This window comes from Dipodomys spectabilis, unplaced genomic scaffold, assembly GCF_019054845.1.
Source record: "Dipodomys spectabilis isolate Male_0828 unplaced genomic scaffold, ASM1905484v1 ptg000067l, whole genome shotgun sequence".
Lineage (NCBI taxonomy): Eukaryota > Metazoa > Chordata > Mammalia > Rodentia > Heteromyidae > Dipodomys > Dipodomys spectabilis.
This window is the reverse complement of record NW_024870744.1, coordinates 592,562-620,244: the sequence shown is the minus strand read 5'-3', so window position 1 is coordinate 620,244 and position 27,683 is coordinate 592,562. Positions and strand designations below refer to the sequence as shown.

Here is a 27,683-nt window from a genome sequence, read left to right as displayed (position 1 = left end):
AACCCCCTGCAGGACAGGACCAGACCAGAATCCCCTGCCCCAGGCCCCCTTCCCCTTCTAGCTTCCCTGTGTGGTGTCTAAGCCTCCCTCCCATCTCCACTGAGCGACTAGGCTCTGTTGTCATTGCTGTAGCTCTGGCTCAGGATGAACCAGAAGAGTCTCTCCTGGCCTGAGTGGTGTCCTGATCCATGAAATGGCATGATCAGTGCCAGTCCACAGAGTTGCTATATAATGTAAGAGTCCCCTCGTGGCACCCACTCAGCACCAGGACCCAGGAATACCCAGGAAGGCTGGCTGCAGGTGATGCCATGGTTGTTGATGTGTCTTAGATTAGCCGGAGTAAGGCCTCGTTGAATAGATTTGCTCACTGGGTTCAAGTCCTCCATGAGGGCTCCACTGACGAATGACCTAGGACTCTTGGGGCCTTGGTTTTCCTCCTAGGACCCATTTCTCCCACAGTCCTGCCTAGGCAGCCCACTGTCACCTGACAGATAGTCAACAAGGAAGCTGGAAGCAAGTCCCCTCCTGCCCAGCAGCCTCAGAATCTAGTCCACCTGCCCTGACAGGGAAGCCACCCACAAGTGAGGGCCCAATGGCAGGAGGCAGGGAGGATGGAGGATGGAAGCTGAGCTTCCAATGTACTCATGAGGCAGAGGAGCAGAAAGGCAGAGGGAGAGGCACAGAGGGGAACCCCTCCCCCCCCCGAAATAGACATGAGAGTAGGAGCCAGGCAGCACAGTCCAGCCTGCTCACTGCTGAGCCCCAGCGCCTGGGCACGAACCAGCCTCCTGTAGCCCTAGGCTGGAGAACACCCATTTTTCAGGGGGGAAAGCTGAGGCCCAGCTCCTCTCATTCATCCATCTCTGCAGGCTTGACACGCCCACCTCAGACTGCAGCCACAGGACAATGGCCACAGGTACTGGATGGCCAGCGTCCACTCAGCCACGGTCTAACCCTGGGCCACCATGCTAGGCTTCTTGTAGGCAAAACCAGGAACCCCAGACTGAATTTGAGTGCTTGTCCCAGCCCAGTCCATGACATTGGCCCTGAATGCCTCCATACCGATCTCAGAACACCAAAGATCTCCTGGGGCCTCCATCCTGTGAGGGAGACAGGGCTGGCCTCTGGGGCCTCCATCCTGCCTGAAGGAGGCAGGGCTGGCCTCCTTCATCCCTGCCTCAGTGGTTAATAACCAACTGGTGGCCAATGTACCTGGACTGCTGCTGGCCACGGAGGCTTGGGCAGGAAGCTGCCCTAACTCTGATCTGTGAAACAGGATGAATACATTCGTGATGCCAGGAAGTCATCCAGGGCTGCGAGCAGAGTCCAGGGAGAACCCCAGAGAGGAAGGGAGAGAAGGAGGGGGAGACTGGAGAATAAGGACTTGTACAGATGACTACCCCTTGTATGTGCACAAAATCTAGGAAGGATAAGATCCTATTAGCAGGAGCTTAGAAGCTACTACTCTGTGTTAACCAATTTTTTAAAAAAACTGAGCCGGGCGCCAGTGGCTCATGCCTGTAATCCTAGCTGCGCGGGAGGCTGAGATCTGAGGATTGTGGTTCAAAGCCAGCCTGGACAGGAAAGTCTGTGAGACTCTTATCTCCAATAAACCACCAGAAAACTGGAAGTGGCGCTATGACTCAAGTGGTAGAGCGCTCGCCTTGAACTGAAGAGCTGAGGGACAGCACCGAAGCCTAAAGGCCGACAAAACAAACAACAACATCAACAAACTGAACAAATCAAGAATTTGCAGCTTTCCTCCCATTCATCAGATTGGTTAGGTCACGTGGCCAACTGCTGCCTCCCAGATTGGGGCCGCAGAGAGATAGATGCTGAGGAACACAGCCTACCAGAGCCAAAACCTGGGCAGGAAGCAGCGCCAGGGTGGGAAAGCCTGGAATGCAGTTCACGAACCACAGGAGGCTCCATGTGCAGGAGGGTGAGAGTGAGGAACTCTGGGAAGCCCTCCAGGAGCCCCACAGGTCCTCACCGTGCAAACACACCACAGGCCCCTCCTTCCTAGCAAGACACACGTGCTGAAATAAGCCAGAACATTCTTCTGAGTTCCTTGAACACAGCTCCACCTAACAGCTTTTATCAGAGCCTCACCTACCAAGGGGAAGGGAAACCCACTTCTGCCCACCCTGTCCCACTCAAGGGGGGCCAGGGGCTGAGCTGCTCTGGGGATGCACAGCCCTGGGGCACAGGCGCAGCGATTCCAGGGCTGCAGAATGCTCTATCCCCTGCCCCACCTTACCCATACCACTAACATCCTGTTTTTAGCACCTCCTTTTGCCCCAATACTATAATAACTATTAAGAAAACAACACAAGTCAGGTGCTGTTGGCTCACACCTGTAATCCTAGCTACTCAGAAGGCTCAGATCTGAGGATCATGATTCAAAGCCAGCCTGGACAGTAAGTCTGTGAGACTCCTATCTCCAATGAACCACCAGAAAAATGGAAGTGGTGCTTCCGCTCCAAGTGGTAGAGTGCTAGCCTTCAGCAAAGAGCTCAGAGACAGTGCCCAAGTACTGAGTTCAAGCCCCACAACTGACACAAAAAGAAAAAGAAAAAGAAAAGAAAACATTACAAAAAAAAAGAAAAAAAAGAAAACATTACAAGGCTACAATTCGAAAGGGTAAATGAATATCAAACCCACAGTCAGATAGGACAGCAATATTGTGTGTGTGTATGTGTGTGTGTGTGTGTGCGCGCGCATTCATCCTGGGGCTTGAAATCAAGCCTTGAGTACTATCCCTGAGCATTTTTGTTCAAAGTTAGTGCTCTACTACTGAGCTACAGCTCCACGTCTAGCTTTTTGTTGTTGTTGTTATTGTTGGTCATGGGGCTTGATCTCTGGGTCTGGGTGCTGTCCCTCAGCTCTTCAGCTTAAGGCAAGTGCTCTATCACTTGAGCTACAGGGCAACTGCCAGCTTTTTCCGCGTATGAGGTGCTGAGGAATCGCACCCAGGGCCTCATACATGCAAGGCAAGCGCTCTACCACTGAGCCACCTTCCCAGCCCTACTTCTAGGTTTTTTTATTTGTTTTGTTTTGTTTTTGTTGATCATGGGGCCAGAACTCTAGGCCTGGGCGCTGTCCCTCAGCTCTTCAGCTCAAGTTTAGTGCTCTACCACTTGAGCCACGGCGCCATTTCTGGCTTTTCTGCTTATGTGGTGCTGAGGAATCGAACCCAGATCCTCATGCATGCAAGGCAAGCACTCTACCACCGAGCCAGCTTCCCAGCCCCACTTCTAGCTTTTTTATGGTTAGTTTAAGTTAGGACTCTCATGGACTTCCTGCTCAGGCTGGCTTCAAGCCTTGATCTTCAGATCTCAGCCTCCTGAGTAGCTAGGGTTATAGGTATGAGTCACTGGAGCCCAGCTAGACAGTAATATTTTAATGATCAAACCAGGATTTGAAAAGCCACTATGATTAATATGTTAGGGCTCTACTGGGAAAAGTAGAAACCAGCAAGAACAGATGGATAAAGTGAGAGAGGGATGGAAATTCTAAGACTAAAACAGACATGTTAGAGAACAAAAACATTGTAACAGAAATGAAGAATGTCTTCAATTCTCACCAGCAGACAGGACACAGAATAGAATCTCTGAGCTGGAGGATATAACAGTACACATTTTCAGAGCTGAGAAGCAGAAAGAAAGGGGGAGGGGAAGCAAAAATAACAGAATAAACGATCCAAGAACTGTGAGGCAACTACAAAAGGTGTAACATGCATGCACTTGGGATGTCAGAAGGAAAAGGGAAAGGAACAGAAACAATATGGGAAGCAACAACTAAAACGTCCCCCAGATTAATGCCAGACCCCATGTCACAGATCTAGCATGCCCAGAGAAAAGATGCCAAAAAACTGCACCTAAGTATACTATACCCAGCCTACGAACATCAGACAAAGAAAACAAAATTCTCAAGGAAAGGCAGAGTAAAACAAACCACTTCTCTGACAGAGGAACAAAGGTTGAAAATTACACCCATTACACCCATTATCCAAACCCATGTGAGCAAGAAGAGAATGGAACTATATATGCATATATCTCTAAATATAATATATAACATATTATACCTATCATATATTATATATCGATATTAATATATAGTAATGCACACTATTAGTGTACATTATATAAATATATAAACCATGTACATAAATATAAATCTAAATATATATCACATATAAATAAACCTTTTTATGTTTATTTGTATTACTAGTACCAGAGAGCAGATTTTGGACCTCATTCTTGCTAGGCAGGAGCTACTCTGCCATTCTTGATATTTTTGAAGTGTTGAAAAAGTTTATTTTTCCGGGGCTGGGAAGGTGGCTCAGTGGTAGAGTGCTTGCCTTGCATGCTTGAGGCCCTGGGTTCGATTCCTCCGCACCACATAAGCAGAAAAAGCTGGAAGTGGTGCTGTGGCTCAAGTGGAAGAGCACCAGCCTTGAGCTGAAGAGCTGAGGGACAGTGCCCAGGCCCAGAGTTCAGGCACCATGACTGGCAAAAAAAAAAAAAAGACAGAAAAAGTTTATTTTTCCAAAAAGGCTCACCAACCCACAATTCTGTATCCTGAGAAACTCTCATCCAGCAATGGAGAGAGAGAATTTCTTTGACAAACAACAATTTAGGGAATTAATTGTCAGTACACTTGCCTTTGCAAGAAGTGCTCAGAGAAAGTTTTCATGTTGTGCCAATGTAATTTGAATTCTCAGTAGTATTATAGTGCCTGAATATAATTACACAGGAAGATGTGTGTAGTAAACTCTTGCACTAGAACAAAGGAGAAAAATCTCATAGTAATAGATATAAGATGAACCAATTTATGCGAAAGAATCTAAATTTGTGGATATATTTATACATGCGTAGAAAATGTGTGGAAAACACTTATCAGCTTTTATTTGTCAGCACTGTGGGGACAGTGTGATTCCAAAGACAAGAGGAAAAGAGTAAAATTTCCCTTCCTTTTATTTTATTTTATATTCTTTTGTGCTGTTGGCTTATTGTGTGCTTTTAAAGTAAACCCATATGACTTGTACAAAGGAAAAAGAGAGAGGGAAAGTTTAGGCCAAATTCAAATCTGCATAAAGAAAGGAGGACTGTCAGGGAAAGAACACGTGAAAGTAAAATAAAAACTCATTTTTCTTACTCTTTACTTGGGGTCAGCCCTGTGCTTGCCAGGCAGATGCTTCATTACTTGAGCTGCACCTTTAATCTCTTTTTCCTTATTTTGTTGGCGAGGGTCTTGTCTTTTTAAGTTGGAGCTGGCCTGGACTATGATCCTCTTATTTCCTTTTCCACATAGCTGGGATGACAGACGTGAACTAGTGCATCCAGCTTTTTATTGGTTGAGATGGGGTCTCATGAGTTATTTTGCCCAGACTGATTTGAAACAGCCATCTTCCCAATCTCTCCCTTACAAGTAGCTAGAATTATGGTTAAAAGCACAATACCTGGCTATTTTTCTTGTTTGTAGTTGACATAATGCCTACTTTTAAATAGTAATGACAGCGTACTCAATCATATATAGATAGAGATAGAGATACACATAGTTGTACATATATGTGAATGTACCTATATATGTATATACATATATATATATATATATATATATTTTTTTTTTTTTGGTCCGGTCGTGGGGCCTGAACTCTGGGCCTGGGCTCTGTCCCTCAGCTCTTCAGCTCAAGGCTAGCGCTCTACCACTTGAGCCACAGCGCCACTTCTGGCTTTTTTCTTATGGTACTGAGGAATCAAACCCAGGGCCTCTGGCATGCAAGGCAAGCGCTCTACCACTGAGCCACCTTCCTAGCCCCTATACATATATATTTATATGTTATTGAAAATGATGACAGAAAGGATACAAAGGACAGGAGAGAGGAATTTGAAATATTTTGTGAGGCTTGGGATGTGGTAAGACCATTGCCTAGCATGCATGAGGCCCTGAGCTCAGTTCCCAGCACCACCACCACAACAACAAAATCTAAAAATGTGATTATAAGGTACTTGCACTAGTCCTAAATTGGCATATTTCTGTTTGAAAGTAGATTTGAATTCATTCTAAAACCATATTGCAAACCCAGTAATACATTTCTGAAACTATAATTGATAACCTTAGGAGTAGAGAGAATGGAATTATATTAAAAGCTCAATTTTAAAAACTCAAAAGGCAGAAAAAAATGTGGGAAAGAAGACTAGAAGCAGTGGCTCAGTGGTAGAGTGCTTGCCTTGCATGTATGAGGCCCTGGGTTCGATACCTCAGTACCACATAAGCAGAAAAAGCTGGAAGTGATGCTGTGGCTCAAGTGGTAGAGCACTAGCCTTGAGATGAAGAGCTCAGGGACAGCACTCAGGCCCAGAGTTCAGGCCCCACAACAGACAAAAAAAAACAAAAACAAAAAACAGTAAAAAAAAAAAAAAAAAAAAAAACCCACAGTATACATTTAAATAATGGAGTCAATAATCAAATTAAATGCCAGCAGTCTAAGTGATAACAAAAGAGAGAAATGGGCAGAGTGGTTGAAAGATTAAACATGTTATCTACAAAAGACCAAGTAGTACATACATAGATGAAAAGAAAGAGTGTAGAAAATTAACAAAACATTGACAAAGTGGGACCGACAATGTAGAAAAACAATAATATACCACCATCCAACGGGATCTACCCTAGCTATGCCATGCTGGTTCTTCCAAAATGATTAATGAATGCAAGCTATCAAACTACCACACTTTTAAAAAATCCCCCAATTATATGAATAGATATTTTTTAAAGACATTTGATAATATCCGGTGTCGACTGATGCTTAGGACTAGAAGGGAACTTTAACTAGATGAAGAATGTCTACCTGAAAAGTATTTATCTCTAACATCAACCTAAACAATGAACAATTATATATTTCCCTTTGACATCAGGAAGAAAGCAAGGATATCTTTCCTCACCATTGTTTTTCAGTATCGTACTGGAAGTCCTAGCTAGTGCAATAGGACAAGAAAAAAGAAAAAAAAGAGAGATAAATTAAGAAGCCTTGACTAAAACTGTGTGTTCAGCTTCCCAAATGTGGAAACAGCCATGATGGATAAATACAACAGTGGTATATCCAGTGAATGGAATATTTCTCAGCACTAGGAATGAGCTGTCAAACTATGAGAAGACCGGAAGAAATTTTAACACATCTTACTGTAAAAGCTACACGCTATTATTATGATTATATAATCTCAAAAAGATAAAACGACGGAGATGGTAAATGATCTGTGGTTTCCAGGACTGGAGAGGCAGTGGACCACAGAGAATTTTTCTGTCATCAAACTGTTCCATATGATTCCATAACAGTATGTAGCATTAGACATTTGTCCAATGCACCGCACCCTCATGTAAACAAGATTGGGGTGAGAGTGATGGGCTGATGTAAGGTTCCCTGATTGTACCAGGGGTACCACTGTGGGCAAATAGTATGACTTTATTGGATGATGCTAAACAAGATCTAAATAACAACCCTTGTTTGTGAACTGAGGCAATATCTTAAAGATTCCAATACCCCTAATTTTATGTATTTAATGTGATCACAAAACCGACAGTTTTTTAAATAAATAATCTTTTACATTGCCGGAGATTAAACCTGGGACCTCCCCCAAAAGCACTTCATCACCCACTTACACCCGTAGTTCTCCCCCTCCCCCCGAGGCCCCAAGACAGGGGCCTACTATGTCACTATATAACTGACTGTGGCCTTAAACCTGTAATCCTCCTGCCTCCACCCCCGAAGTGCTGGGATTACAAGCATGTGCCACCCTACTCAATTTCCAGCTTTTTCTTTTTTTAGGTGAAGCATCACAGGTTGATTCTAAAATCAACACTGAAATACCCAGAACCAACAGTGGCCAAAATACTTCTGAAAAAGAATGGCTTGAGAGAAATTGCAGGATCAGACGTCAAGACTAGAAAGTTCTGAGCACTAAGCCAGCACAACCTAATCGCCCCTCAAGGCCTCCCGCTGTTCTAGTGGCAGTTACACTCCATGAGAATGTGAAGGAGCACTCTCCTGAGCCTCTTCAGAGAAAGTGTGAACCTCAGACGGACGCACAAGGTCGAGCTTCTTCCTGATCTTTTGGCTGTGGGCAAATCTGGACCTTTCCAGGCCTTGGCTTCCTCCTCTGGCATAGGGTTTGGGAGGCAGCAGCTTAGACGGCAGTGCAGGAGGGAGCAGTGGGGCAGGCTGGGGGGCTCCCCTGATAGGAGGCTCTTTCCTCTTGCCTACCTGAATCTCCATTTCCTCCACATCGTCCATCCAGGCCCTGCCATAACGCACCCCATCTTTCCCCAAAACTCTTTCCCCTCCCCCTCTCCAGCCTACAAAGATCTCTTCTGCCCTAGGCTTCCAGTTTCTCCTTAGGCCAACTCCTATTCCTATGAACTCTTGCTATAGAAAGTAGTTTTCAGTGTTGGGGGCACTGTAGAGGGAATGCAACAGGCCCAGGTGCTGGTGGGGAGATCATTCAGACAGCTGTGGGGGAAGACGACACCTCACCCCATAACCCAGCCACCACCCCGTGCCTGCTAAGTAGATGCTCAATAAACACTGCCCTTGACTGTTGAACCGCACAACTGAGATACAGACTCAGGCATCCTGGATAATGTGTACCTTTCTGTGGGTGTCCTCAGGAGTCCACACAGGAGTGAGTGTGGGTGTCAGCACTCTCAACCCACCTGCAGCGCGCGCGTGGGCCTGCTCCAGCCTGCCTCCTCATGAGCCTGCGAACGCCGCCTCCCACACAAAGCTCATTTATTTTGATTTATGAATATTACGAAAAATAAAACCTGAGCATCTTCTTGGGGATTCTATGTTTCTGACACTGGTCCCCACGATATTGCCTTTTCGCTCCTGGTTACCTGAAATTAGCAGAGTAAATTTGGAATCTGCATCTTTATTTAAAAGAAAAAAAACTGTAGATGCCGAATTATAAAAATTTAATATGCTCCCAGGAAAATGAAAAATGAGAGGTTGTGATCTCGTCTAACACTTTCAAATGTGTTTATTAATTCATGTTTTAAATCATAAGTTTCATTCGGTGAGAGCCATGCACAGCAATAAGCCTGTTTTAAAATATTAATGAATAAACAATATTTCTCTATTGAAATATAACATGCTTCTTTGAACAATGGACCGCCAGTAATAAATCAAAACCAGGAGAAAATTGCATTTCATATTTAATACAAGTTGAACTCTGCCTTTTTATAAATGATATCTTTTTTGTTTAATTGGCGTCAGTTCAGATCTAGCAGATTGCTAATAAAATTCTGGATTTCCATATTTAATGATGCGTACACTTTCCGCTGAAATTTTACCAGGAAAAAAAAAGAATCAGCCTTTTATTATCTCCTGAGATGGTAGTAGGGAGGTGAAGGCTCAGCTGAGGTCCACGCTGGATGGGTAGGGGCTGGCAGGCCAGAGTGACTGGGATAAAAAGGCCCATCTAGCCTCAGGACCCTGCTTAGCAGCTCACCCTTCTTCTCCAATTTGCCATGGACTTAGAGCCTTAGAGCCTTAGAGCAAAGGACCCAATCTCCCCACCCCCCCAACACACACCCTGTTTCTGATCTGAATTATCAAGTGGCACAAACAAGGAAAGAACCCATCTCACCCTGTGGGCCTAGCATCAGGCATGCATTGCTTACTCACGCATGACATCTGCAGAAGGAACGTGGGAACAGAGTCTCTACTTGACAGATGAGGAACCAGAGGAAGAGGAGGTGCCACGCCTGCAGTCACACACAGTTGCAGAAGGGCAGGACTCAGTCTGACTGGTACACTCTGGCCCTTTGTACCTCAGACCAGGGGGCGGGACACCTGGGACTTGGGCTGGGGTGTGGGTGGCATCACAAGATGTGGAATCTGATTGCTCTGCCCCCCAGCTGTCCCTGGCCCAAGTCACAGGTACCAAGAGTAGCCAGTCTCTGCCCAACTATGGTCAGAGCACCATCAAGGGCTTTACCTAGACCTACATTCCTGATCTTGCCATGCTTGGCAGCAGGTACTTTCCTTAGCTAAGGAAACTGAGGCACAGGAAGGCTATATTACTTACTCAAAAACAGGCAGCTGATATAAGGCAAAGACTGGGTTCTACCCTGGTAGTTTGGGTCTCAAACTCACCAGGGTTGAGTCACAGATCCATCACTGGCCTGAAGTGCCTATGGTCACAGTGGCCTCCTGCTGCTATGTCTGGCATCCTGAGAGGAGCCAGTGGCTCTGGAAGGGCATGGGGAGACACTGACATCCCTCCCTTTTCCCACTTAGCTGTGGACACGCACACGGTGGACCCAACATGACAGCAGAGACACTTGGAGAAGACCCATGTGTCTGTGGGTTTAGCTCAATTGGCTTTAAAATGTGGCTCTGGGATTCGGACACAGCCAGACTCATAGTCTGGTCTGCACTCACCCGGCTGAAGTGGCTTCCACCCTGGGTCAGGCAGCAATCACTCTCCGATTCTCACCTGGAAATGGGATATTAGTAGCCACACTTCCATGTGGGTGTGTGATAGTCACAGACTGGGTGTGGTGTTCCTGATGGCAAGGATGGGGAAGAGTCGGGAAGAGCCATAAGAGCTGTGAAGGCAGAAGCCAGAGCTGGCCAGAGACATGGTGAGGTGCAGGGTGCATGCGCAGCCAGGACCTCTGCCCGTACTGAAAGCTCACACAGGAGACATGGCCGTGTGCTCAGCACCTCTGTCATTGCCACAGCCACCCTCGTGGCGAGGTGCTGTTTGTTGCTACTATTCATGATGCCAGACCTGACTCATCCCAAGTCATCCCCAGCCTGTGACCTGCACATGCAGGAAGTGACATTCAGCAGCACATCACAGGCAAGACTCCCGTGGGAGGCCTAATGGCCCAAGCCCATGGGAGCCTCTCAGTCCTACTTCAGCTGAACCCTGGAAGGTGCCAGGCAGGTCCTTCCCAGACCCCAGCTCCATGGAGACTTTGCCCAGGTGGCATCACTGCTCTGAGCCCAAGTCCCATCTGAAAATGGGACAGCAGCTCCATGCCTATAGCCCTTCAGAGGTAGAAAATGCACTGAATGCAGAGAAGCTGGCCGAGGCACCAGGAGATGCTCAATAAACCCAGGATGTCAGTTGACATCTGCGAACAAACATCTGCCCCACCCCCACATCTGGGAGATGAACCCTAAGCTCACTTGCCACACAAAGGGCTTCTCTGGAACATGGATTCTAGGAAAAGAAAGGTACAAGGATGAGGCTCTACCGTGGGCTTGATAAGGGGCAAATGTCTCATCCGGGTACTGGTGGCTCACATCTGTCATCCTAGCTAACCTGGGAGGCTGAGATCCAAGGATCATGGTTCAAAGCCAGCCTAGGCAAAAAAGCCCATAGAACTCTTTTATCTCCAACTAACCAGCAAAATGCCCAAAGTGGAGGTGCAGCTCAAGTGACACAGTGCCAGCCTTGAGAAAAACAAAACAAGCAAGAGCATGAGGCTGAGTTCAAGCTCTGGTACTAGAATACGCATGCAGGTGTGATGTGCACCGTCTCACTGCCCATAGGCATCTCCATGTAGAAGACTGACACTATGGGCCAAGAGCAGCTGCTGAGACATCCAGGCTCCAGAAAATACACATTGCTTAGGATCACATGTAGGCTGTATTCATCTGACACGCTGTACCTTTGGCCAAGACCCTTCGCTTGCAAATGGCTTACATCCTTTAGATGTTTGAGTGGATTTGGGGGTTCTCACTTCCTCAGTGGGTTCAGGCCCCTTGGGGCTTCCCTCATCTCTGCCCCAACCCACAGCAGAAAAGGTACCAGGTACTGAAAAAGTACCTGTTGAAAACCTACCAGACATCAACAACTGACCTTGGCCCAATTTGGAGTGAGATACAAGAGTCTTAGGACTCTTGCCCCAGGCATTCTCCATGCCAGATGTCACACTCCAGCTTACCTGTGTGTGAGGCTGGTGCCCTAGTTCCTTATGTACCAAGTGAGGTACTTCAACCCTCCCAGAGGCAGCAAAGAGGGAAGGTGTGCAGGGGACTCCTGAGCCAGCACACGGGAAGGACATATTTCTGCTCCCCAGCCAGCACTGAGGGTTCCTTTCAACAGGCTGGACCAGGACAAAAACCAAGACAGTCTCAGGAGGTGTTTGTCTGCAGACACTAAAGGATGATGAATTTATGTGTTAGGCTTCCTTAAGATATGTTCTGCAAAAACCACACATTACAGAGATTGTTTTATGTACAAAGATAAGAAAGGCTGACCCACAAGCTAATTCAATCATGCAAATAACTATTTAGTCCTGGGAGAGATTCCTACGGGCAGGCTCAGTGCCCATGTGAGGGAGGACAGCTTTGGAGGGCAATCTATTTTATAAAGTTTACCCTCACCATGTAACTGCCTCAAGATTAATGGGGACAGCGGCCCTAGACCTGTTTTGCCTGCCTCTACCAACCAAAATAGTAAAACAGTTGTATTTATCATAGACAATTTGCTCCAACTGATTAACATTAATCGGATTTCCTGTGAGTCGATTTCCTTGAGATATAGTAAACAAGCCAATTATCTGCTGTGGACCTCTTTTATTACAAAAAGATTTAGATATTAGCAACAGGCGCGTATGTAAAATATATGGACTTTCTTAAAATCTGAATAAACCAGAAACCATATTTAATCCAGTTAAAGAGTTTTAGTGGTCCTTACAGATTATAAATTTGGAATTTAAAGAAGTGTTGAGATGTGGCCGAGTTTGCGGTTTCTTTTTCTTTTCATGACAGAGAAGGCCCATTCTTTCCAAGTAAACTTTGCTGGTCTTTAATTATAGCAAAGGAAGTATGGAGTCTAGAATATGCTAAGACTGTAGGTATTTACATAAAGGCAAAAGTTTCAGAGTTATCATCTGTCCATGATAACATGAGCACCAAGGACAGGCAAGCTGAGGTCCAGGTGCAGCCCATTGCTTTCTGTGCCTTAACTTCTCTGAGCTTCAATTTCCTAACATACGAAAACAGGAAAAAGGTTCAGGTGAGGGCTTGTGATGGTGGTCAAATGAGTGGCCCAGAACCTCCCCCTCAGGGGGCTTTACCTCCAACCTCCATATGTTATGCTTCCAGCCACCAGGCCTGGTTCTGAGTAAGCGACCCTCAATGCCTGCGCAGGCTGGCTAGCCCCAAGGAGGAGAATAAGAGAAATGGTATCAGCATGGAATCATGAAAGCAAAAAGTTTATTCATGTTTGAAACTACATATAACTACCACAAGGAAGACTTTTCAATCCAGGGTGTAATCCAGTTAGAAAGGAACACGAAACGTTTTTTAATACATTAGAATCACCGCCACAAATTATTTTCATGACTCAATCAGTTTCAGAATCGCATACAATACAAAAGAGAAAGGAGAGGGGCCCCAGCACACAGGGGGAAATATACAGTACTGAATACTGAAATCTGAATGCATCACAATTAGTCGCTGCTTTTTTTTTTCTTTTTTGCATGGATTAGTAACAAGATGAAGAACATTCAAAATGTTTCTCAGTATTTACAACAGTTTTACTGATCTTGTGGTAAATTAAGACCCAATGTTTCCCTCGGATTTTTAAAAGTTGCAAATGCAACCCTGATTTATCTTTTAAAAGATTACAATGTACATTACATTTTATGAAAGGAAACAAAGTTAATTACAAGATGCAAAAAGATAAGAAAGAGACAAACTACAGCGTGAGTATTGTTCAGAGGTAGTAAGTGAGCACTCTAAGCTACAGAACATGTTGAAATTCTATTGGTTTGTATGAGTTCGCATGAGGTAATAAAGCTGTGTTTTGATTGGTGAGATGTATAAATACTCTTTTGCTACACTATATACAACACTCCAGAGAGCAGAGCCTTTCCTGGCTGCCCAGAGGATGGAGCAAACCTTGACAAGTCTGTGCAGCACCCAGTGCACATCATAAAACCCCAGACAGGTCTCGTTTTCACCTCCACCAGCAGCGAGTATCTTCATCTCTCAGAACAATCTGGAACCGTGATCTCATTACCGAGCAGACTCTGGGTAAAGGTGCTTCCAGAGAGAGAAAAGAGGCTACCAGTCTCTGATCTAATTATAACGTAAGAGATCGCAACACAAATGTGATGAGGAAGGGTCTTCAACACAACCAGCATTAACTGAGATCGCCAAACAGCTTTTATTCCATCAGTGACATGAAAGGCAATCAAAGACTGCGATGGAAATATGTAAGGAGTTCAATTTAGGTGAGGTGAATCTTCGCATCTGCTCTAACGATTGAGGTTTAGCATATATTGTACTTTTTACCCTTAAGGCCAAGTAATTGGCAACTGTGAAACCATTAACGTAAAATATTGGTAATAAATTATGCTAAAATAGCTACAGGACAGTTAACAATGTTAAGTCTTGGCCTAATTGGATAAAGTGCTTTTTTTTTTTTTTTTAACATTGTGTGTTTTAAGTATAAATACAAATGAGTATGATTCCTTAAAAAACAGATTTACCAAGTTCTCTAGTAAGACAAGGTTTTACAGTAAAGCTGTAGATGGTGGGCTACAAAAACGCTTTCCTTTTCCTCCTATTGCTCGGAATGCACTTGTCAAGGCATGTCAGCTCGGGGAAGTGTGCCGGAGGTTAGTTAGAGGTATCCGAGTGCACACTGCCCGGGCCTTCCGTAGGAGAAGTCACCGAAGATGGAGTTGTTGCGTCCTGCCAGCCTCCATTAGCCTGAAAGGAGAAGCACAGATCAGCGGGTGCACATCTCCATATTAATTCCACTCCCCAATTTAGAACACACAGATGACAACATGAGAGCAAAAGTGCATTAGCAAAATGTATTTCCTAAACCCATTTTGGCAGGAGTTGGAAGCATGTGTTAAAGTGGGATTAAATGTATGTAAAACAAATCCATCCTATCAAGAAAAGACTTGGCAATACATCAGCATGCTGAAGAAGGGCTCCACTAGGCCCAAGCTGCAGCAAAGCTTGGCCTCTGATCTGTTGGCAAAAACAAAGCAACACAAAAGAAATCCTTTAAGAAGGAGCAGTAGAGAAGCTCAATGCGATGCCTCCGCACAGCTCTGAGATAGACCTCAGCTTGGCTCCAGGGCCATTTCTACCCTTTTCCTCCCAGACCTGACAGCTACTGGGACTCTTGGAAAATAAAGACCAGAATTTCCCTCCAAATAAGATCTTTCACAGCGAAAGCTCAGGACCTGTGGAAGAGCACATACTATTCAAATCAGGACTCTAATTGTCTGCAAGTGGAGCCCTCGCCGGGCTGTTGCTTCCACTCGGCACGTGCCGCTGGCCCTGCTTGCCTCCGACCTGCACCAGTAACAACAGTCCTCAGAAACAAATTTGCCTCATGTCTCGGCCTATAGAGGCAATTGTTGAAGTCAATGTCTGATCAGATTTCTGCTGTGGCAGACAGCTTGTCGCTACATATTTTTATGTCAGTCAAGAAGAGGGGGGTGCTGGGCTTGTGAGTTGGGGAACACTGAGTGGAAGTGACGGGGCAGGCCTTTCTGGAGGGAAGGTGAGGTCGAGCTGGCTGACACCAGTGCCTGCAGCTTCAGCTGATCCTGGCCTCCACAATCCCATCTCAGACCCCCATACCATGCTAGATATGGGCCACGATGTCTCCTGCCTCCCTCACATCTACCCGCAACTTCTCTTTGTCCATCCACATGGTCTCTTTTGGGCCTAGGCTGCCAGGCTTCTGGGAAGTCTTTGTAGATTTCCTGCCCAGCTTAACACAAATTGTAGATCAGCTGCTGCTGGCAATTGTGCCTCTACTCGCCATAGTTACTCTTGGAGAACTCCGTCTTCTGATTTGCGCACGGTTCTGCATATAAAGCACTTCCCTCCTCTAGGGCCAGTGAAAAGGAGGCTGAGAGACAGACAACTCCTCAGAGATGACAGAACCAGAGGTAAAAGGATTTTTCAGGGCTTGAGACAAATCAAATTCAGGTTGAAAAAATAAAAAATGAGATTTAATAAAAAATTATAGTAATACTAATAGCAGCCATGGCCCTGTTTTTTGAAGGCCTCAGAAGTATCAGGGCGGGTGGTGACATGCCCATGTGTATTTGGGGGTCTCTCTGAAGTCCTTTTCCCTGTCTGAAAGGAAAGCCGTTTTCCCCTCAGGTATGAAAATCTCCTTAGGAGAAGAAAAACTCTTACACAGATACAAGTCTAAAGATATTCCATCTGAAGTAAACATCATTCCTCTTTTATCCAAATTTATAAACAACAAATGTGCAATATTTCTACCCAGCATGGCAGCTGGAGGAGAGGTTGTCAGCAAGTATTCTTTTTTTTTCAAAATAAATTAATCCTTACTCTGGTGGTTTGAGATTATGCACTGTATTATACAACAGCGCCTTATCAAGCCTCATCAGTGAAGATGGAATTCATGTCTGTAAAATGCTGCAGGCAATCACGGTTTCATATTTTATCATGTTGATAAGGATATCGCACATTCTCTGAAGCATTTCAAAACACTTAAATGAAAAAGGAGAAATGCAACTAAAAGGCTTTTTATATGGTTTGTTGTGGGCTATTATGAGTTATTTATAAACCCAAAAAGAAAGATTTGACATTTCAAATGTAAAAGATTTGAGTATTTAATGGTCCTTTTATTCCTTTACAATTGAATGTCCTCAATCATTTTTTAAATCATTAATATTTACTCTCATAACAATCGAAGGCCCTAAACAGGAGTATTTTTGTCCATTTTCTTCCTGTGTCTTCTACTGTGTGCCCAGGGGCAATATGTTTCCTCCCAAGCCTGGGATCACAGACTGCCCACCACTCCACTCAGCAACACATGGCGAGATCCATCCCCACCCTCTCTCTAGCTGTGTTTTTCATTTCCTATCCATGTCAGAGTAGGAGTAAAAGGAATACTTTAGTGGGTTAATGACTAAAATTATTGTTCCTCCATTATTAAAGCTGAGAGGACATTAACGGAACACGTTTTGTACCCCACCATCGTCAATATGGCAGGACACGTTTAAGAAGAGGATTCCTGGTTTAGCTTGCATTGTTCATCTGTCTTGGCCCCTCCAAGGTTCTCACCTTTACCTGCCCTGTGCTTGGGATGTTTTCCTGCTGCTTGAATCTAAGATGAATGACCTGTTTTCCACCATCTCCCAGAAGGCTGCTAGGAAATGGCGTCTTAATGGTCTGATGCTTAAGTCCCTATTGACGACAGGATGGCAGCCACATCGGGGCATCTGTGAGACTTCTCAGGGCATCAAGATAATGTTAAGCAGTGAGGTGCATACAATAAAAATGCAGCAAAGCTGTTGCCTCCCCTACCTCCCTGCAAGATGAGAAGCCCAAGTCAAATGGCTACTCATTTATTTAGTAGTCACTGTTTCCCCGACACTGTTCCTACAATGGGTCCCGTAGTACTCACATTTAAATTGTGTGGACTATACAGTGAGTTTCCTCCAAGGCCATCACTGTAGCCTCCCGTCTGATTGATAACATGACGGAGGGTATCCACCTAGAAGTGAGACGAAACAAAATTCATCATCCCAAATCTATTAAAACATCATCACTTACAAAAAGGAAACAATTTGAATTATGTGTGCCACAGGGGTTTGGAATCTTCAATGAAAAGCAAATTTATCAATCAAATGTGACTGGCAGAACTTCAACAATTCCTTGCATATTTAAACTCACACACTTTTGTTTTTTCACACCAGCCAAAATAATAACATCTTCATGGCAATGCAGCAACCAAATACATGTGGTTGTGGGTGAAAACCTACTCAGAAATTGGCATGCGGATCTCGATCCCTTCCACCCACCCCCCACCCAAAGAAAAGAACTGAGTAATCATTCTTAAGTAAGAGGACAAGAAAGGGTCTGAACCTGGAATATACTTTAAAAATTCAGGCTTTTGTATTCAAACCTACAAAAAATACAGGAATGAAAGAGAGCAATATGTTCTCAAACCACACACACACCAGCAAGTTTTCCTGTTCTATTTTTTGACAAAAACACTCCCCCACCTCCCCATCTCCATGAGCTCAAGCCAGAGCCGAATGCATTCACAAAGTTCATCAGGTTTGAATCATCAAAGTCACTGTCCACTTGACTTCTCATTAAATTAAGTGGCGGGCAGATGGGTCCCATTTGGAAGCACCCAGTGACGGGCAATGGGTCCCATTTGGAAGATCACTTCCACGAGGTCAGAGTAAGGAGTTTTGAGCCCAAACCCTACCCTGCTAGAAAGGCCCCTGGTGGGGCATTTCTCCTACCTGTGATTGCACATTGGCTCCGACTTGGGACCCTTGGTAAGAATCCCCATTCAGACTCTGCATGTTCATGAACATGTCCCCAGAATTTGGGAGGTTAAAAGAACCAGAAGAACCTGGAAAGGAAAGAGTTAAGTGTCTGAATAACAGAGAGCTACACAAGTATCTCAAAAGACCTAGAGGCAGGGGATAGGAGCAAAGACACAGAAGGGAGAAGCTGTGTACAACATAAGGCATTTCCAGATCTAGAAGGATGGAGAATTAACTGCAGAGTTAGGTCCTGTGGCTCACTTTACTTTTAGGAAAAATCTTACCACAGGGGAAGCCCAAATAAAACACCAAAGAGAAAAGTGAAAATAAACAGAAAAACATCCAGAAGCTGGCCAGGAACCTTCCCCTAGTTTCCATTTCTCTCCAGGACTAAGTCACTAATGATCAAGTCAATGCCACTCACTGGCATGGTGGATAATTACCTGGAGAAGCCATGTTTTTTGATGCTCTTTCCTAGCCATAACTCTGTCTTCTTTTCACCAGTATTCATGCTCCACTAGAAAGAGAGTGATGGAGTGTGTGTGTGTGTGTGTGTGTGTGTGTGTGTGTGTGTGTGTGTGTGTGTGTGTGTGTGTGTGTGTACATGACAAAACAAAACCTTCTTTATGAACTTTTAAATATATTTTAGCATATTCTTTTGCAAATTATCTATCTATCTGTCTATCTATCTATCTATCTATCTATCTATCTATCTATCTATCTATCTATCTGATCTTAGAAAAGTCTCTTGTATCAGGTCCATCTGCTGGAATACCTGCACATCTTTCACTATCACTCAAGTCCTCTGTAACTCTAAATCATTTCTAACTCCATCACAAATGAAAACATACACTTTACCAAAACATACTGGGGTGAGAAGTGGGGAGTGCATCCATGAATTAAGTACCATCTCCTCACATATAACCACCACTTGCCCAGCAGGCTATGTTGTACTGATAAGAGGCAGGAGAAATCTGGAGATGGAGGAAGAAGCCACAATGCACCTCAGCCCAACATTCAGTTTCCTTGTGGGCAGTGCCTGTACATTTCTCACTCCTGTTACCTTAATCTTTCACAGACCACTAATAACCTTAAAGTGACATGTGGAGCTGGGCACTGGCGGCTCATGCCTATAATCCTAGCTACTCAGAAGGCTGAGATCTGAGGATCACGGTTCAAAGCCAGCCTGGGCAGGAAAGTCCATGAGACTCTTATCTCCAATTAACCACCAGAAAACTTGAAGTGACACTGTGGCTCAAGTGGTAGAATGCTCGCCTTGAGCTGAAGAGCTCAGACATAGTGCCCAGGCCCAGAGTTCAAGCCCCAAGACCAACCAAAATCAAACAAACAAAAAGAAATGTGGAGATTAACCACAACAATCATTAGTGATAGCATTTTGCCTAACTGCTGAATGAGAGGCCAGTGCTGAGTGTAAAAGTTCCTGGATTTGCCAGTAGTGGGTGCATCCACAATGAAGGGTGGGTTTACTGGCAGGGCCACCCATTTGTTCACCCATCTCAAGAACATAAACCTTCCTTTTGAAATCCATTATGTCCTCAGTATGGTGGTTTGTGGGAAAGGGTTCTGTGGCACTGGCATAAGTCTGCTCCTTGGACAAGGTGGGAGTGAGTGTCCAGTACGCACCGGAGTTTGGCGTGGTAGGTGAGTTGGTCTGGTTGTTCTGCACAGCTGCAGCCACTGCATGTGCGGCAGTCACAGCTGTCTTGGCAGCATAGAGGTTGGCTTCCTCCTGAAACTTGCCAATATTCTTCTTGTACCTGATCCGCTTGTTGCCAAACCAATTGGATACCTAAAATTGCAGGAACATGGAATTAAAAGGTAGTCAGAAAGGAAGAAGAATCCCACCCTCCAGTTATAACCACTGGACTCCAAGGGGACCCCTGGGAGACATTCAAGCCTGCAATCTCATATCTCATGAGATATACGTAACAGTCTTAGGTCTTCTCTTTCCCTTTTGGCACATTCTCTCAAACTCTTTTGGAATAACACTGCTTCTTGGAGTTGGCTACAGAGATACTAAAATGGCTGGGAGCACTGCTGATTTAAAAAAAAAAAATCCAACTGGGGCTAGGGGTGTGCTCCAGTAGAGCACTTGCCCAATATGCACGAGACCCTGAGTTCCCAGTACTGCAGCACTGCAGTGGGGGGATCCGACTGGTAATTACCCATTAGTATATATGTTCTGTCCCCCAAAAGGAGCAGAAAATCTAAAGGAAACACTTGTTAAGTTAGGTGAATAATAAGCAGTATTTGAGAAAGAAGAACTAATTGTTCTTTCTTGGGTCTGCAACAATTTTGGCAGCTATACAGAGACTCATGTTTGGTCTGTGGAAAAGAGGAACATGGATTAATAATGGATGAAAACTTCCTTTGTCTCCTGCCTTGGAGACATTCATGTCTGCCAAGATGGCTGCCAGAGCTCTGCCAGTGAGCATGTGGGGAAGACCACAGCTTGGAAACTCAAGCAATCCCAATAAGGTCAAATGCAAATACAGAGAAGAAGCTTAGATTTCATCAGGTGGAATATACTTATTTCTTTTTCAAACTACTGATGATATCAGCCAGCGCAAATGGGAGAGGCTTCTAAAGAGGATCTTGGCAGCAGGCCGATCTCATCCAATTTCAGGGACAGTAAAATTGCAGCCCAGGACTCATGGCTCAGAGTTCTACTCTGTGCTTGGGCACCTGTGGTTTGGCTATGTAAAGAAGCTAGCCTAAGCTGCAAAGCAATTGTAAGAATATATACCAACTTGTAAAAGCCTATGTAAAAGGATCTCACAAACTCTTTTTTCCTAATAAGAAATCATTTCTTAGCGTATCAAAGGAACATGTTGCTCTGGTTTCAGGGCCACTTTTTCTGCCCTTAAAGGTATTATTCTTTAACACCACCTCAAGGGCCCTGAAAGAAAAACAAGGAATGGGATGTAGTTCAGGGCCTTCCAACCAATTTACACCAATGGGCACCCCTGTTGACCACTTCTGCCAAGTCTTTAATTGCTTTGGAAATGGAACTCTCATTCTTCAACCTATGGCACTCATCCTTTTAGAAGAGGCCAGAAAGGCCTGGCAAGAGGGCTCCCTGAGGAAGACAACATTGGCCTCACTGCTGCCCATATGCTGTTCCACCCTGGGATCACAGTGTGCACACATGTGCACACAATACTCATGCAGGCATGCTGGCTGAGGGAGGACACAGGCAGCATGCTTAGGTTCATGAGACCGAAATAAGAACTAGCAAGAAATAAAAATATGTTATATATCAGCACTTCTTATTTCTGTTCTACCATCATTTTGTTAACTTTTTTGTCCTGAAGGACTATATGGATCCTTTTCTTCTTTCATATCAAATAGAGTGGTTATAACTCTCTTATGACTTCCATATGTGACTTGAGAATCTTAATGAATCTCATATGTGTTAAACACTATGCAGAATTCTTTACACCCAGTTTCTCGTTTAATTTAACAGCCTCAAAGGGCTGGGTGGTTGACAAAGGTGTTTTACTCAGGCATCTTGGCTGCCCCCTGGTCCAATGGCCTTTTCTCCCTCCCTCTCAGCAATGTCTGATAAATATAACCACCATTCCCCTTGTACCCACCCATTGTTCACATTGGTTTCATTCACATTTTTTCTGCTTCCTCTCCCTGACACACGAAAAGTGAATGTGTGTTCTTCAAGACTCAGATCTTGGTCTTCTCTCTTTTTATCCATATTCACAACTATGCTTTCTTTGTGGAAGACTCTCATATTTCCATCTTGATTCCTAACTTCTATGGAGAATTCGATTCCCATGTAAACTTCCTGCCATAGTCTCCAGCTCACCAAGTTTAAGGGGTACCTCAGGTGCCCCCCACACCTGGGCCTCCTGTTTACCTTCATACTCCTGCCATGCCCATCTCCAGAGAATGGGTACTACCTCTCTCTGGGTCCATTTGGACATAGTCTCCTGAATCGACATAGTTAGTTCTTTATTCTGAACTAAAATCTAGTTCCTTTCCTGGCCACTCATTGATCCTATTTCTTGTATCTAGACAGAAGGGTCACAAAACGAGGCCCACAAACTCAGCCTGTGGAACCAGTTGGTGTTGACCTTCCCACCCTCCCTTCCTTAAGACCCCCCAGACCCATGGTGGTATACACAATATCTAAGAGGCATGATAGCATAAGTGCCATGTGTCACTGTGTGGCGTACACATTGTGTGTGTGTGTGTGTGTGTGTGAGAGAGAGAGAGAGAGAGAGACAGACAGAGACAGACAGAGACACAGAGAGAGAGAGACAGACAGACAGACAGACAGACAGAAAGACAGAAGAGAGAATGTGTCATATGTTCTGGAGGAGGTAGAAATAGAGGTCAGGGGAGAAGGAGAAGTAAAGATGATACAGGATGGAGACAAATAGATACTATACTGAAAGAGATTTCTGCACAGGAAGAAGCCAGTCTCAGTAAGAGTTGGGATCCTTTCCCATACCAGAATGATGTCATCTAAAAATAGAACAGCTCTGAAGCAAGGTAGAAAAGCAGCTCACAGATATCCCTTCTGATCGCGTTGTTTTAGCAAATCATCTCAGAATCCAGCTCACCTTCCGCAATGCATACTCGTGGCTCAGGAAAAGGACCTGAGACTGACATGCACAAAGCTCCTTTCACATTCAACACCACTCCAGCTTACCTGGATAAGCTGTTAGGCTTTAGAAAGAGTTAACTATGGAGTGTGTCTATAGTGCAAAGGGAGATAGTTCTGGTTGAGAGGGAATTTGGCATTTCTTAAGCATAATTAATGAAAATTCCCCAACTCTGAATTTAGCAACAAAGGCCCATCTTAGAATTCTCTTCTTCTAAACAATTCCCTGTTGGATTCAGTACTTTGTAGTTAATATTACCTTGACAATCAGAGAAGCTATAATACATTAATGAAACCTAGCCTGGAAAATCAGATTACAGCTTTATTAACAGTTTCATAATTGAGGAATCTCTGTACCATCGAAGGTCTCATCTCTGGATATGTAAGAATCCTCTGTTTATGCACACCTCTGGACCAATCAAACAACAGTCATCACTAATAAAGGTTTATTTAATTCTCACAGTAAAATTTTAATATCACCAGCAGCCTGGGGAAGCTTTAGCAAGTGGATTTGCTTGACATCAGATCGTTTCTATTCTGCTAGTCCCAATACTTCTTAATCTTTAATATCAAGGCAATTAAAATTAATGGCCACTCATCCGAAGCTACTGTGGGCAGTGTTTCCTTGACATCAATTGTTTGATGGGATTACCTAGAGGTTAAACTAACAAGCAAGGTTTAATTGGAAGCAATGAAAGAAGCAGTGATCATACGTTATGTTTAACCTGCATAACCACATCTAAATGAATATCTGGAAATGTTAAACTATTTCTCAAATTAAAATATGCTTGTCACATTCTGATATCACAGATTTGGGTTCTACAGCAACCAGCTATTTAAGTCCACATGGCTGCAACTGAAAGTGTGTAATTAATGTATAAATGGACACCTAAATTCAGGGATTATTTTCACCTTTTGAAAACAGAGGGATAGAGTTGCTTGTAAAAGGACTGCAATGCTTACCCAGTGGGAAGCAACAAAAGCCACAGGGCACATGCAGCCCCTTCACACAGTGATCGGGGCCAGGACACTAAGGAGAGCAGAATGTGCTCCGTCTCAGAATTCGAATGGTCTGCACACTGGTCCCAGAATAGAAACACAGGCAGGAAATAGGTGAAGGGAAAAGGAATTCACTGTCCTGTTCTTCTCTTTTGAGCTACACACTGAAGGACTGAGCTGTGCTCAAAGTGAAATTCCAGACAATGATTTTAAGATCAGTTAAAAATGAGAATAAAAACACAAGCATTCTCCTCCTTCTACAGATGCTCATTGTTATCAGTTTCCAAACTGAGCCTCTGGCCATCAGGGGAGCAAAGAGAACATTTTGCAGGCTGCTGATTCCTAGAGCCTTCCTGGAAGACCTAGGAGTAATTAGAAAAGCTTCTAGTCTCTTCTATATATAATGCCCATGCTTTTCCCCTACCCCAGGTCCTGAAGATTGTTAACCATTTTTAATTTTAAAGCAAAATTGTCTTCAGTGTGTTCATGTAGCTTAGTGATAGAGCATGTGTGTATTTTAGCATGTTCAATCCCAACATAAACAAGAGGGGGGAAAAGTAAGAATGTTTTCCACACAATAAATAACTATAGTTACCCTTTCAAAACTTAAAAACAAACAAAAAGGGCTGGGAAGGTGGCTCAGTGGTAGAGTGCTTGCCTAGCATGCATGAAGCCTTGGGTTCGATTCCTCAGTACCACATACACAGAAAAAAGCCAGAAGTGGCGCTGTGGCTCAAGTGGTATAGCACTAGTCTTGAGCAAAAAGAAGCTTGAGGACAGTGCCCAGGCCCAAGCCCCAGAACTGGCACCAAAACAAGCAAACAAACAAACAAAAAACCAAAACCAAAAACTTTCTTCAGAAAGCTATTTATCATCCTCTCACTTAGAACTTGCTCCTCTGAGCACTTGCCTTGAGCTGAAGAGTGCAGGGGCAGCACCCAAGCCCAGAGTTCAAGCCCCACAACTGACAAAAACAAAGACAAAACAAAACAAAAAACCCTTGCTCCTCTGAGGTGAGCAAGGCAACTGTAGGCAGTATCACATAATGGTGAAGTTATGTGGACCCAGAATAGTTTCAAATCCACAGTGTGCCATTTACTAAACTGAGTGAATTTGGAAAAATTGTTTTGGTTATTTTTACAGTGTCCTCTTGTATAAAGTGAGGACAAGAATAATGGTAATAATAGTATACTGTCCTCATAGAATTCTTAGCTGTGTTAGTGATTTGGGCACACACATTTACTCTCAGCCAGGTTTTATCTATGAAGAAACAAGAAAATCAGGCCATATTCAAGTTGCTTGAAATCACACAGCAAACTCTGATGGATCCCAATTTCACCCATAGGACTTCTCCATCAGCATTTTATGTTTTCTTTTTTCCCTCTTAATATAATCAGTGGAGAAACTGCTTACTTAGCATCTGTAAGGTATGGCTAGTACTATGTGCTGTGGAAGATGAAAAAATAAACATGTTTCTTCCAAAACTTTAAAATATGATCATGAAAACAATGCTAAACACTCAAAAAGTAGCACAACTTGCAGACAGTGATGATCTCATAGTGGGCTGCAGTCTGGAATCTTAAATGCAATGAGGGTTTGGATGAGAAGCCCCAATAGATCTGGAAAATCAGAGATTTCCACGATAAGGAGGAACCTGAATTGAATTTCAGTTTCATCTGTTAGTAGTTTTATTAAATCCCACATTTCAAAGGCAGTAATATCCAGGAACTCATGCCAACAGTTCACATGCCAAAAACACAAGTTGATGCCTGTTGATTCCTGGGCCCTTCCAGGATCCCAGAGAAGATTCATTTTCTTCTCTAATATAACTCACTTTTCCTCTAACTCCTCTTTCTATAGTGGAAGAGGTGGGGAGAAATCATTCTAAAGGAAGAAGCAGAGAGCATCAAGTAATGTTCTGGAGGAAGTGACCCCTGAAAGGAGGACCAGGGTGTAAGCAATACTTCTACTGGGAATGAAGGAACAGCTAGAGAGGGAAAGGATGAGTTAGAGCTCAAGGTCAGCAGGCTATAGTGCAGAAGAAAGGGAGAGCCAGAGAGCAAGGGAAAACCTGCTTAGAAGCTGGTCGGGCACTTGGCACATCTCCACCTTCCTCTGCCCCTAGATTCATTAGGTGAAGAGAACAGCTAGAATTGAACCAGAGAGTCCTGGAGGTGCAGTGAAGAATGGGTTCTGCTAAGGCTGCTGGGGCCAGGTGCCTATCCAATGCTGGGGGTGTTGAGAGGGCTGCTGCTCACTTAGAATTCTCCAAGTAATTTTTTTTGGGGTCAGTCATGAGGCTTGAACTTGGGGCCTGGGCATTGTCCCTAAGCTCTTTTGCTCAAGGCTAGCACTCTACTACTTTGAGCCATAGCTCTACTTCCTTCAAGTAATTTTGAAGAATCATTACCCCTCACACGTTTTTCCCTTGTACATTTTGAAAGTTGGAATTTACAATTTTTCATTATAAGTCTTAGAGCTGTAAATAATGTTATTCAGTATGTCATAAATGTTGACATTTCAAAATAAAACTGTTTGTAACCAAGCAAACACAAATAGCATAGCAATTCTAGATTAGTCTAGAATTTTATGTTCTTTTTTGGTTCTTGAAAGTGTTTCCATTTCATTTCTCTTTCATATTATCCTAATATAATACTTTTATGTTTTAAAAACTACGTAGAAATTGAATTTTTAAATAGTTTTTTATTTCCTGTAATTATAAAACTATACATGTGTTCAATATTTCATTCTGGATTAAGCTATCGGATTACAATTAGTCTAAAATTGGCCAAAGGAATACACAGCTGTTTGAAGAATAAAAATCAAGAGGGTGGGCTGGGAAGGTGGCTCAGTGGTAGAGCGCTTGCCTTGCATGTCTGAGGCCCTGGGTTCGATTCCTCAGCACCACACAAGCAAAAAGAAAAAAGCCAGAAGTGGCGCTGTGGCTCAAGTGGTAGAGCGCTAGCCTTGAGCTGAAGAGCTGAGGGACAGCGCCCAGCCCAGAGTTCAGGCCCCATGACTGGACCCAAAAAAAAAAAAAAAAAAATCAAGAGGGTCTCATCCTTTGGGCAGTGAATTTGAGAGAATCAAGTGGAAATATGCCTTCTTTCATAAAATGTGTAAGAGGCAGGTATGAGGGGGGAGGAGGGAAAAGACAAGTGACATGATGCTTGTTGCACAATGACCTCCTAAGGAACAGGTTTTAAGAAGGAGTATACATACATGGAAAGCCAAGTCCCTGAGGAGAATCTTCAGCTGCTGTGCAGAGTACCACCATCCTTGAGAGACTACTGTCCTAAGGGGCCTGCCTGACTGAGCAGAGGGTGAAAACCCCTTGGACAGACCTTGGGAAGACATCTTGTGCCTTGGAAGACCATCTTCAGAGCTCACTTGGACAACCACTTTCATGTGAACCAATGACTTTTTACAAAGTAGATAACTCCAGGATATCAAAAACATTCTGATTCAAGAAATAAACCAAAGGGGATATATACTTGTTATTTTGCACAGTACTCCAGCAAATATGTATGTATCCTTTGCCAACATCATCACTAAGAACTTACTGAGGAATTATTTAGGAATATTTATTTTTTAATAAAAGATAAAATTTATGGCACCTATATAATAGGATTAAAGATCATGTTAAAGAGCTGGGTGCCAGTGGCTCACATGAGACTCTCAGTAACGGACTATATTGCTAAGAGGGAAAATGATATATTTTCTTTTC

The 27,683-nt window shown here is 43.9% G+C and overlaps 1 protein-coding gene across 5 annotated transcripts in view; it reads right to left on the bottom strand.

Annotated features, from left to right (window-relative positions):
- Positions 1 to 13,217: 13,217 nt before the first annotated feature.
- The window catches only part of Pbx3 (PBX homeobox 3), a 224,141-nt gene continuing 209,675 nt past the window's right edge, over positions 13,218 to 27,683 (bottom strand). For 4 of the 5 annotated variants that reach the window (XM_042681177.1, XM_042681175.1, XM_042681176.1 and 1 more), the window contains 4 exons: positions 19,960 to 20,125; positions 18,289 to 18,401; positions 17,439 to 17,528; positions 13,218 to 14,740 (listed from right to left, as the gene is read on the bottom strand). In XM_042681177.1, coding sequence (XP_042537111.1) covers positions 14,648 to 14,740; positions 17,439 to 17,528; positions 18,289 to 18,401; positions 19,960 to 20,125 — 462 coding nt within the window. In that variant the 3' untranslated portion in view covers positions 13,218 to 14,647. The remainder of the gene's footprint in view (positions 14,741 to 17,438; positions 17,529 to 18,288; positions 18,402 to 19,959; positions 20,126 to 27,683) is intronic. The other variant, XM_042681178.1, reaches the window with a different exon arrangement.